Genomic DNA, 13,150 nt, shown 5'->3' on the forward strand with positions numbered 1-13,150 from the left:
TACAGTCTGGTATTATGGCACTGACTCTCAAACCCCAGACTCCACCTTGTGGCAGGAACAGGCAACAACACACAGCACTCCAACTGCTGTGGAAATAAGTAGGTATAATAAATAATATAACAATTTCATGAGACACAATTTGTTCCCCTTGATATAAAGCTGCAAGTATCCTATTATTATAGGCTAACAAATGATCTGTTGTAGAAGTGTTAAAAATAGTGGCTGAACAAGGAAAAAAAATAGATAGATAGATAGATAGATAGATAGATAGATAGATAGAAACTGCGTAAATATATATAGGCTACACTTATAGCATATATATATATATATATATATATATGTATACCTACTGTGTATATATATATATACAGTATATATGTAAGGGATAATGTATAATGAGCCGGTGAATACTGGGAAAATAACTCCTGACAGGGGAATAGCGGAGGGGTTCTATTCCCCTGAAGGGAGTTGTTTTCCCAGTATTCACCGGCTCATTATACATTATCACATTATCCCACTTATTACACAGCTAATTATCAGTTAAATAAATAATTTGAGACAGAATATTGATTAATTATACGATTTTTATTGATTTATAAATTAAATCGGGAGGAGAGAAAAAAAATAACTGCCGGCAACGGCTGAATCTCCTTGTCAGGGCAGGGTCCCTAGCAACGCTGGGCTAAATAGCAACGGTCATTACACAGTAATATCAGACCTCTGAATGCCGCGACTGACCAATCAGAATACAGTTTTTAATAGAGCTGTGTAATATCTATATGTATGTGTGTGTGTGTATATATATATATAGACATGTACAGTATATATGGACCGTTTCATTACTATTCTGTTGCTAGGGCAACAACTTTGGTCCCTGTTTACTTCCTGTCAGCTTCTGCATTAACATACATTCAAACAGGAAATACAAAGAGACCCATTTAGAATGTTTATGTTGTCCAGTTTGAAACGGTCTATATAGCCTATGTAGTATATACGTGTCACACGTCCGTAACACGACGCGTTGTTGCTTCAAGAGTTGACATTTTTGACCCGTGATTACATGACGTGTCTACACACGCACGTCTGATTAGCATAGCAAGCTAGTTAGCATAGCGATGCAACGTGTCACACGTCCGTAACACGACGCGTTGTGGCTTCAAGAGTTGACACTTTTGACCCCTGTGATCACATGACGTGTCTACGCACACATGCCTGATTAGCATAGCCAGCTAGTTAGCATAGCGATGCTACTGCTCCTGGGTCGATCCGAAAAATAGTTTCCCTGCACCATGGTGGAGGAATTTCTAATCACCGTCCAATATTTATTCATATTGCAGGCTAATGAACTGGGGTTGAGCGGACCGGTTGCCATGGCGACAATTAATCAAAGACAATGCGTTCACCTGTGGATCTGACAGAGACTCTGGACTGATCATACACAGCTGGACTTGATTGCAGGGCACGAACTGAGAAAGGAGATCCGAGCGAGCGACAGTTTGGCTCTGGGAAGCAGAGCTGCTGTAAAGTGCCCGACGAAGCCACCTTTATTGCATTCATGGCTGGGAGGGGGGGCAAAGACAGCCAGCGTAGGTGGAGAAGTTCCGGGGATAGGGTGGAGGTTAGTTAAGGACCAGGGAATTAGGAGTGTCATCCCGCTTTCCAGCTTTGTGTGTGCGGGCGTCTGTCACGCTGTGAGCCGCTTGGTTTTCCAGCTCTGGAACCTCCACTGCAGGGTCCATGTCATTGGTTCGACATCCCATTAGTCCGACTGTCCGCGGTGCTGAACGGCTCGCGGCGGGTGTATGGTGCGCCGCGACCGGCTTGAGGCAGAGCAGGCTCACGGCTTATGTGTTTGTCACTTTCTTTTTCATTTTAACCCACACCATGATCTTTTCCTGACCCTAACCAAGTGGTTTTTGTGCCTAAACCTAACCAGACCTTAACCACAGGGCATCATGACGATTTCGGAACGAACTTCGGAACAATGAGTTTGATATGGTCGGAACAATGGGCTGTCGAACTAATGGGCAGTTCCCCCACTGCATATGGCCGGGTCAGACCAGCGCCACATCCGCCGCCTGTAGAAAGTGGTTCTACACACAATAAAGCCTATAGTTTGGGAAAGTATAACACAGAGGTCCGCTGGTTTTAATCCGCCCGTACCCTATTACGCTATTAATTAATAATTAAAATTGAATGACCCAAATCCGTGGATATCACAGGTTGAGGTGGAGCAGGTCGCTGTTTAATGATAAATCCGTGGAGCTGTCCATGGTGCTGAATTAACACACCTCATTTTAATCCACCTCAGCCCGTGACCAGGAGGGTGAAACTCTCTACTCTGCAATGCATTCAAATAGTTTGATACCTTTTAAAAATCTAATACTCCATGTAAATGATGGGGAAATATTTTCAGTCACAATGCTAACAGTCTACTCAGACTACCATATGCTGGAATCACTCTAAACGTTAAATAGACATACATTTACAGTTTACATTAAAAATATAACAATTTCATGAGACACATTTTTTCCTTGATATAAAGCTGCAAGTATTATAACATGATCTGTCACACGCATTTTAGGACACTTCAGTGTCAATTGCTCGCTGTGAGTCTCAGCGCAGTAAAATGGGCTTTTTTTCAGATGATCAATTTACTTGACTTATATTTTCGATAGGCTACTATTTTTTTCGTTATTGTATAACTGTTTTCAGTTAATCAGGCAAGTTTATTCTATTGAAATTTACAATAATTAAAACTGCTGTGTACCCAGCTTCAAATGATCTTCATTAACTTGTAGATAATACCATGGAAGAGTGGCAGTGTGACTCGTCAAACCAATTGTTGTTCAAAAAACATAAGAGAGTGAAATGGGGAAAACATGAGGGTATAAAAAGGAATACAGAAAAGAAATGGGGAGGAAAGGAAGAGACGAGGCTGAGAGATACTATTCTGTGACTCAAAGTTATCAAATCATTTATTTATCAGGAGGACATTATATTATAAAAATATCATGCTGCATTCAGATATTTTAACTTTTCTAATCCAACCTTTGTACACCTTTACACATCAAAAATCAAATAGGCTATCACTAACTTTTGGTTGTATTATCAGTTTATCTGTCGATTAATAGTTAAGTCTAAAAATGATGTAAGAAAAAAGGTTCTAATTTCTCAGAGCCCAAAGTGATGTGTTCAAACTGTTTGTATTGTCTCACCAACTGTCCACACCCCCACAATATTCAGTTTACATTTATATAAAATAGGACAGAGCAACACATCCTCACACTGGAAAAGCTGGAACCCGACAATGTTTGACACGTTTGTTTAATTACTCAAATGATTACTAGATGTCAAAGCTGTTGTTGATTTTCTGTCAAAAGACTGTTTTAGCACTATAAACTGCCAAAATAGGATATTCAATACATTTGTGCACAGAACTGTGACAACATGAACAAAACAATCTCCCTCATCAAGCTAAGCCATTGAATACATTGTTGAAAGACATTTACTCTTTTTAAAGGGTTAGTTCATCCACTTACAAAACATTTCTCTCCCATGCCCCAAAGAAAAGAAAACAAAAAACAAAGGGGTATATGGAAATCAGTCTGTGGTCCTCACAGCACTGAAAAATGTAGTTCACAGTTCAAAGCAAACTCTCTAAAAGACTATTTGTTTAAAGAGATAGAAATGCTTCTGTTAAATTATAAATTTTGTAATTGCCTTGTGCACCAAAAAATATCCATCCATCTCCACTGTATCACAGTGGAGCAAAAAAATGTCCAGGACACACGCACTTAAAAACTTAAACTTAAAACTTTTTTTTATCTTAGGTGAAATGAGCCTTTAATGAACCACGATGTAGAGAGAGGAGGGTTCGCCTGTCGTTTTAAAATGGAAGAGAGGATTACAAAGCCTGTGTTGTGTTACTTGTTAACCAAAATCACGACTCCCCTAATTCTTAGCCCTACCCTTTCTCCCACTGTCACTGTCTCTCTGTCTCTCTGTCTCTCTCTCTCTCTCTCTCTCTCTCTCGGGGCCAATAATTGTTCCCTAATTAATTATTGATGATCTGAAGCAGTTGGTGGACTGGCTGGATCAGGTTTCCAGTGAGGAGAGGGCTTTCAATGACAAGGGCAACAGCCAGGCCCTGGTGTGGGGAGCTAGTGGTCATCCCAATGGGTCAAGCAAAGACACAACCCTCCCTGTGTGTGTATATGTGTGTGTGTGTGTGTGTTTGTGTGTGGGTGCATGCATGCGTGCGTGTCAGCAGCCAGACTGAAGTCAGCAGTTACAGTCATATCTACCCATCTTAGTGCCTGGCTAGCTAGCCGATTGGCCTCCTGCTTTTACAATGCTCATTACTGGCTCTTAAGAGACAGGACATCAATGCAATTTCACAGCATTTTTTAAAGTGCAAACTTATTACACTGCACTCAAGAAAGGAGTGTGAATGTATGGCTACAGGTATTGTAAAAATGACCATCTTTTGCTATCGATGGATTTGAAGAAATATTACATAATAAACAAGTATCATGATGTCGTTACTTGGAAATTATTGCAGAGAAGTGGAAAAGGATATTCATCAATCAATGAAAGTAATAGTGCTCTTTAGAGCATGTGTAAAATGTAGCACAGAAATTTAGAGCTTTGGGGGAAATGAACTGAATGTTTGACCAATAACCAGTTTTGCATTGCTCGACTATTTCCAGAGGAACTCAGAAATACTATGACATAGACAACTCAGCGTTCTGCAGGTCAAACATGTCATCACTATCTTGTGGGAAAACAGTGAAGCTATTTACATCAAAAACTGCACTGCCTTAAACCTAGTATTTAGTGTTGTTTCAGGTAGAGATGGAATGATCCACTAATTTAAAAGCTCATCTGATGGCAAAATACAACAGTCATTTATAATATCGTGTGACAGGACATTTACAACTAAGGGAAGTCTTTCATTGTGATAATTGCTTGATAAATGATAAACTGCCAGAAATGTATGCTTGCAAGTGTTAGATAACTTTTGCCCCATTGTGTTGCAGCAGAAGATGAACCAAGTTCAGCCTTTTTGCCTGACAATGATACTGAAATATTCAACTACAAGTGTTGACTCTCAGCCTTCTGCAGGCCGAACATACTGTACCATCACTGTCTTATAGAGAAATCCATAAGTACTGCTACTGGTAGTACTTTTTCATACCAATCAAATCATACCATGACCAATCATGATATCTCTGCATCTAATATATCTGGCTCCTATATGCTGTATATTAGCTCTTTGTGAGCAGCACTGTAAATCAATCAAGCAGAACTGCTGTATGGTGATATGTATATTCTATATCAATTCTGCATCAATGTGATGAAATATCTTCATTTCTCAGGCATTTAATCTGCTGGATTAGCCAAAAACAGACCATCTCATCTGAGAATTGAATACCTTCTGATGCTGAATTTTTTGTGCAGACTTTTTGGGGAAAGATGACTATTGATTGAGGTCTACTCCTGTGTTATATGATGTTCTCTCATGTGCATCATTATGACTGTATTTTCTGAATGTGTCTGTAGAACAAATCTTAAAAGAAGAAAAAAATCACTTAGAAGACATACTTCTGACCAGCAATGGCAGAAAAAAAGTTGTCAATCACTAGAGCCATACCTCATAAACTATTTGCTTCTGATATTTGATATTAAAGATAAGCTTGAACTGTAATTTATAAAATATATGATTTCTAGCAACGCATAATAAAAGCTGCCTTGTTAAAGAATAGGATGGTTTATTTTAGGTCTGCCTCTTTAACAAGCACCCTAACGATTGTTTGCTCACACACGTAAGCAGAAAAACAATCTTCCCTTCACCACAGACGAACAGAGTTGTCTCTGTCACAGTCTTTATTGAGTGTGGAGAGAGTCATGTTTTGCTGTGCTGAAGGCCAGTAGCCAATGGCCTGTTAGCCCAAGCAGTGAAGCAGGGAGTCAGAACAAGAACAAAGGCTGCCTAGGTATTGATGTAGCCTGGCCTCCTGGGGCCTTAGACCAGGGGCCGGAAAGGCCGATCTGCAGGGCTAGATAAAGGGCTAACAATCTGATAGATCTGGAGACCTGGCTGCACGGTGGACAGAGGATAGCCTTCTTGTCTGGGCTGGCCACTCTGTTCACCTTTATCTCTTTCATTTGTATTTTGTAAAGATTCACATTTTTAGGATTTCATTTTTCCTCTCACTGCTTTGACCTGTCAGACTTGGCTGCCAAACTTGCTAGGCTCCCTCTCAACTGCTCCACCTGTCTCTCTACTCACTTTCTTCTTTTGAGTAGTACTCTGGCAGATAGGTGCTGGCATACTGACAAACTGGGATAGCTTAGTCATTATCTATCATTCAAGGTGTATTTGACTGACAGTTCCTTCATTCAGCCAGTGCTACACTTACCCCATCCTTTCTCTGCCTCTCTTTGATTACTGACCCAGTCATGGCGCCATGGTTTCTCTTTACCAAACGCCTGATGCTCCAAAGCCTTTACTCTGGCCTCTCTCTCGGAGCAATTAGATCTATTGACGAGGCAACTGTGGCTGGCCTGTCATGGGCCTCAAAGTCCCAAGGGAGCAGCCAAGCCAGCCAGTCAGTCAGTCTCCACAATTAGCACATTATATGACAGGTAGGGAGGGGAGGGCCAGGGCCAAAGCATAGCCTCTTTTGCTGCCATCATCGCCAGGCTCAAAGGAGCCAGCCAGATATACAGGTGGTAAATTATTCACCGGTTTGTTCACTTCAGAGCAGCTCTGGGGTGAGGGGTGGAGGTGAGGAAAACATACTGTGGACAGCTAGGTAAATATCACCCAGAAGAAAAAAAAAAAACGTGGAAAAACTCACTCTGAATAAAACGTCTTAATTTAGTTAATGAGGCTGTGAAAACCTCACATTCATCAAAGTACAGACATTGTTATTATAGGGATTGGAGTAGTCATTCTGTTGGCTCGAGGCTGTTTTTATTAAGCCAGATCATACTACAGCATCTCCTCGAGTATACTGTATAATGTGTGTCTCTTTCTTCCTTATCTCTCCAAGGCAGTGCTGCATGCTGCTGTCGTCTGCAAGGCTGAGTGCTGCCAGGAGCTGCTACAGATGGACAGGTGGAGATAGTGACCATGAAGTGGCGCCACTGCTGCCTTTTATCATCTCGTCCTGGAGGCTCCGGTCTGGCCTGACCCCTGCCCTTCCTCTCCCCTTCCAATTCCTTTCCCTGCATACTGCATTTTTAATCAGCCTGGGTCATGCAATATAGAGCCATGAGACCAGAGACCATGGGCTGTCAATCAAGCATTGCCATCCCCTCCCCTTGTGCCACCTTTATTTTATTAAACAATTACCTGAAGGGGATATGTATATAGATTTTTTTCCCCTCATCCTTTAACTCTCACAGAACTTTCTTGTTTCTTGTCTAACAGTACAAATCTTCTTTTCTCATTTCCTCTCTTGCCACTTATTCTCCCTTGTGATTGTGTGGCAATTTAAACTAGACCTAGACAGCACAATTTGTTCTGCAAGTCAAAACTTTGTGTCTTTTCAGTTTCATCTGCAGTGGCATGATCTTTATGCTTGGCGAGACCCAACTGGACAAGGGGAGTATGGCTGTGCTGTAATTCATCTTAAGGTCAAATTGACTCTCTCTCCTGGATCACTTCTCCGTTGCGCTGCCAAGCCCTGGAGGAAACAGCAGAAGAGAGGGCTGTAACTCAGTCAGTGTCGGTGGTGTCGAAGATGTTGGCCTGAAGGGTAAATGGCAGGAGCACAAGAAGTGGGGAGAGGGCTGAACAATTATGTTTATAGCATTGTGACATCGCATTGGTTCACACTTGGCTGGTTTAAGGGAATAAAAAGACATGGCGGTATTATCTGGCTCTTGTTAATTGGATGTTAATGTTAATGCAATGACTCTTTCATTATGCAGCCAGTTCCGCTGCCCATGCTGGCAGAGAGGATGGTGGACACGCATGCCCGTCTCTCTAACGTGTCCTCATCGCTCTGACACTAGGAGAGACCATTATCACTAATTTGAGAAAATATCCTACCAGTTAGACCTGGAGCAGTGCAGAAGTCAACAGAGACGAGCAGAGAGATTAGGGTAAACACAGCTACCACTTGCCGGGGGCAGCCTCAAGCGCTAATTACAGATTTTGTGTGTTTATAATTATGGAGGGAGCTCAAAACGCCAGCCTATTCCAGGGGGTGGATTGATTCCGTGTGTGGCCATCCATGTGCACTCTGTGCTTTTGCAAATTGGCCTTTCAGAGGGCAACCTAAAGTGCTTACTGCTCTGTACTTGTTACTGAATTAGAGAGAGTTTAGGGTGTCAGCTAATTGGTCTGATCGCAGCATCTTATAGAATTGTGCTTGCATGTCCTGAGGCTGGCAAGTAGTGTGGTCGGCAAAGGATGGATTCAAGGTGCAGAACCAAACTGAAGAACAGGGATTCCTTCTGACAGGGCTTAGAGGATATGAAATAGTAGAAATGATGGAAGTATCTTTCACCAAAGTCTTTGAGAAAGGAAATGGTACGGCTGCTGACTGGAGAGGTCTCTTCTCAGCATGTGACACTAATAACAGGCTGATGAGTGGCTCTGAACACAGTCAACATGGAAAATCAGCAGGGAATAGTGACTGCATACAGTAGTACAAACAGAAAAAAAACATGGCTCTGTAAACTTGTGCAACCAAAACATACAGAGACTTTTACTTTTCCTATATATCGATGCATACATATAATAAACAAAACAGTACATGCAGTCCAGGCAAAAACACCAGTGGCATTGATGCTATTAGTATTTAAACTCCCTTTTGAATCAATATATTTTTTCAAATAATGCTGATACTACTTAATTTAACATATTGTATTAGGATGAAAGGAGAGAAAAAAGGAAACTCCTAAGCACAGCATCTTTGGTATTTACATATAAAGAAGCTGAAAAAAAGTTGAGGAAACTCTAAAACAATTATAGCTGCTGCGCAGCGATGGGTCGGGTCCGGGCATTTTTAGGCAATTCTGAGCAACAAGCAGAAGAACTGTAAGATATCTAGGAATTTAGCAACACAATCTGCCTTTTGCATCAGTTGATGCTTGAACTCACAACCTCTGAGACAAAGAATCAGTTTCTATCTCACTGAGCTAATTAGTCAGTGACAATTCATGCGTAGCTTCACAAATTGACTAAACCAGACGTGCAGGTTTAGTAGCTGTCCATGCATGGAAAAGCAGATTTCAAACCACTGTAAAAAATTCAGTTATCAAAACAAAAATCTGAAAATACACATATTGCATCTAGACAGCATGGAGATGTTGGTAATTTATTGTAACAATGATTGATTTGCTTCATAAGTGGAAAAACTGATGTTTAACTAGTTGAGCTATGTGCAAAGTGAGAAGCCTCAGATGGTTTCACACTGAAGTATTGACAATGGATCTTTGTGCAAAGTTTGGTTTATTTTCAAGCATGAGAAGGCAGATTTTCTAGCAGAAAAAAGACTTGAAGATGCTGCACAGTGATCAGTCACGCTCAGGCAATTTTAAGCAGTAAGCTGGAGCACAAGAAGATGTTTATATTACAATGTGGATTCTGCACCAGTTGAAGCTCGAATCCACAACCTCTGGAACCTAAGACGGTCATCTACCGCTCTGAGCTAACTGGCAAGAAAGCAGCTATCCGTGCATGGAAAGGCAGATTTGAAACCACTGTAAAAAAAATTCAGTTATTAAGACAAAAATCTGAAAATACATATATTGCATCTAGACAACATGGAGATGTTGGTCATTTGTTTGTAATAATGATTGATTTGCTCCATAAGTGAAAAACTGATGTTTAAAATTGCCATTTTTACATTGACTCGAATTGTTCACATTAGAGCAAAATTCAAAATGCTGTCAAAAATTCAGTTTTTGAGATAAAATTCTGAAATTTGCCACACATCATATACCATGACTCTAGAATTTCATGAACATTGAAGATTTATTTAGCAAGAATTTGCATGTATACTGTTCCATTTTAAGAAGTTTTACAGTTTTTGAAAAAAAAAACAGAGTGGTGAACTTCATATTTTTTAATAGGTTTAAGTGTACAAACGTTTCTTCAGTATTGGGGCTACAGTTTGATGAAAGTTGTGAAGTTGTAGCGCATATGGTTGATTTGTTATGAATTTTTAAAGTTTTGAACTTTAGACGCTTGCTGTAGCGCCACCATCAGGACAATTGGCTTGAGTTTACAATCCGAACAGCATACAACACCCTCCTGTCCTTTTCAACCCTGCTTCGGATAAGGAGACCCTTTGGTGGATTCCTGATGCTCACATAGTTCCGTGCATGCTTTCACTTACCACACAAGCAAAGAAACACTCCTCTCCACATTTTGCCAAATGTGCCATTAAAATAGCAGTGTGCGAGGTACAGGCGCACCTGGCTTTTAAAGGAATGGGAGATGATACTGATTGGTTAAATTATCAACCACTTATGTCACACCCAAAACACACCTATTAATAATTAAAGGACTAAATATAACCCATTTGCACCTTGCACGTTTGTGCCCAGATTATGCGCAGTTTAACTAGAAAAAGAAGAGTTGGATATGCCCTAAATGCATTTGGGCCATACACTTAAGACCATGCACTACAGATCATTTAAACAGGGCCCTTTGCGTATCAGCATCTAAAGCAATCTGCTTTGATTTGCATTGGCCTCTATTGTTTTTCACTAACTTCATATGCATTTATACTTTCCCGAAATGTTATTTTGCATTCTATTTGAACACAACTAGATACTGTGAACATTCTTGTTTGTGTAAACCAGTGATTGATTGATTGATTGATTGATTGATTGATTGATTGATTGATTGAAATTTTTATTGGTAAAACCAAAAGGATAAAAACATAATAAAGCCCGAAGGCTTGTTTCCATTGTGGTCCTTTGGATATAGAACATATATGGACAGGAAAACAAAGACAGTACAAGAGCCAATATATATGACAAAGACATTGCAATACAACAGCCAATACATAAGACAGACAATACATGAATTAGCTAAACTCCATACTATCATGGCTGATTTGTAGTTAGGATAGATTATTCATCATCCGGCTTTTTAGTTTTAAAAAGTGCTAAGGAACTGGCTAATTTAATATTTGTAGGTAACCCATTCCACAAGACTGCTGCTGAGTATAGGAAGGTATTTTTCCCCATAAAAGTCCTAGAACGCCAAGGCACGAAATCAGTAGAGCTACCCCTAGTGGAATACCCATGAGTGTCCCCAACCCCTTACAAAATAGTCCCACAAATATTTTGGAACTGATTTGTTAATAATCCTGTGTACTTGGCACAACTTGAACTGGGTTACTCTCTCCTCTACTCTGAGCTACTTCAGACTGATGAAGTGAGCAGGAAGGAGGTGGGTTCTGGGATGGAGTTTGAGTATTACTCTAATTACTTTCTTTTGAGAGGTCTGAAGTTTATTTTTCTTTTTAAGACACAAAAAGAAAGAGTTGTTTAGTGCTTACCAGCCCAAAGATACTGATAGTACTGCACCAGGTCTGAGGCCAACACCAGGGGATGGTTGGAGTTGAAGGGTGGTTGCAGCTCATTCCACTGTGGAGTCCTGTTCCAAAAGACCAATCAGCTATGAGACTGACTGTATTGAGGTGGGGGGGGGGATTTTCTAGGATGAAGCCTTTAACACAGTGTTACCTGGCCAGAATCCAGCAGGCCCTTGGACAGGTGCTGAGCTCCAAAGGTGTGTCATCACTAATTTTTTGAGCAGTGCTAATTGGCCGGGGCTCCAGAACATGCTCCACCAAGTTACCATAGCAACTGATGATGTACAGTGAGTCGACAACCGACTGTCTGGACTGATCTATGAAGAGAATGTAAATAGGCAGTGATAAAACTATTGATTAAGCTGAAAATACATATGATTATTAAAAAGTGCATTCTCAATACTGAGGAGAAACTGTAGGCAGTAAAACATGTGTCAAAATGTATCCATTTGCAAATGCAAAAGGGCCTGTGGCCACAATCTAACCTTTGTCCCTTTTCATGTTGGGATTGGTGATGAACCAGGAGCGAGACGAGGCAAAAATGGCAGCCACACAAAACTCTCCACCACTGGACTTGCTTGGGGAAATCTGAGGGGGTGGCTTAACTTTGCTTTAGGAAGAAAAAGAGTACAGTGATGAGACAAAGTAAAAACTATACTGCAGAGTCTGGGGTCTCAAAGGTGCTCCGTGTTCTGTTTGAACACTTTAAAGAGAATAGTTTCAATTTCTTTTAGTGTGGTTGTACGGGGTATTTATTCATGGTCTGTGTACTACATACAGTAGATATCTGTTGGCATGCCCCCAGTTTGGAGAAGCGGCAGAAGTACTGACACAGAAGCTACGAAAATGTACTTTTGTGGATTAGGGGCAGCAGCAAAAAAAAGTCTACAGCAGTTTAAGTATACGCTATAGTGAGAGTATTTTCACCACTTTACCTTTCCATTTGACAGCCCTCACAGACGGGGAAGCCATTATTGGCCTAAGTTCCCCTTGTCAAAGCCACCAGACTTCAATTTACAAGAACAGTAATTTTGGTTCGCTGAACACAAGAGCTGCTGGTCTACTGCTGCTTTGATCAGTTAGTTTGTTTGTGTCATTGTGTGACTTTTGTGAATCCAAACTAAACTTTTTAAATGCCAAAGTTACTCAATAACACAAACAAAATTCCTAGTGGAGGCATTGGTCGACCAGCAGCTCCTGTGTTCAATGATGTTAAATCACTTTTTTTTCTCAATGTAGTCTTTGAAGAGAGCAATATAACAACTTGAGTTCTCCATTGTAAATCACTGTCTGACTGTAGGTGAAAATACTCTCAATATAGCATACACATAAAATGATACTGATTTTTTTAGGTGGCGGAAATGTGTTTTATTGCTGACCCCTCCACATCGCTTAGCTTCTGTGTGAGACTCAAGTCTACTTCTCCAAACTGGGGGTGTGCCGACTGACATCGACTCTATGTTGTACATTATCTCAAACAAACCCATTTCAAAATATCTGAACTGTCCCTTCACATGTCAAACTGAAATTACTTGTGATTGATCTGTAACCAGATGAGACCATTGAGAAGGAAACTGCTA

General features: G+C 40.6%; 1 protein-coding gene across 7 annotated transcripts in view; it reads right to left on the reverse strand.

Annotated features, from left to right (window-relative positions):
• The window catches only part of bcas3 (BCAS3 microtubule associated cell migration factor), a 937,438-nt gene that overhangs the window by 578,236 nt on the left and 346,052 nt on the right, over positions 1 to 13,150 (reverse strand). For all 7 annotated transcript variants that reach the window (XR_007449398.1, XM_049576752.1, XM_049576750.1 and 4 more), the window contains 3 exons: positions 12,056 to 12,180; positions 11,722 to 11,887; positions 11,535 to 11,632 (listed from right to left, as the gene is read on the reverse strand). Coding sequence is in view for 6 of the 7 variants with exons in the window: in XM_049576752.1 (XP_049432709.1) it covers positions 11,535 to 11,632; positions 11,722 to 11,887; positions 12,056 to 12,180 (389 nt within the window). In the remaining variant the exon portion in view is untranslated. The remainder of the gene's footprint in view (positions 1 to 11,534; positions 11,633 to 11,721; positions 11,888 to 12,055; positions 12,181 to 13,150) is intronic.

This window comes from Epinephelus fuscoguttatus, linkage group LG5, assembly GCF_011397635.1.
Source record: "Epinephelus fuscoguttatus linkage group LG5, E.fuscoguttatus.final_Chr_v1".
Taxonomy (NCBI): Eukaryota; Metazoa; Chordata; class Actinopteri; order Perciformes; family Serranidae; genus Epinephelus; species Epinephelus fuscoguttatus.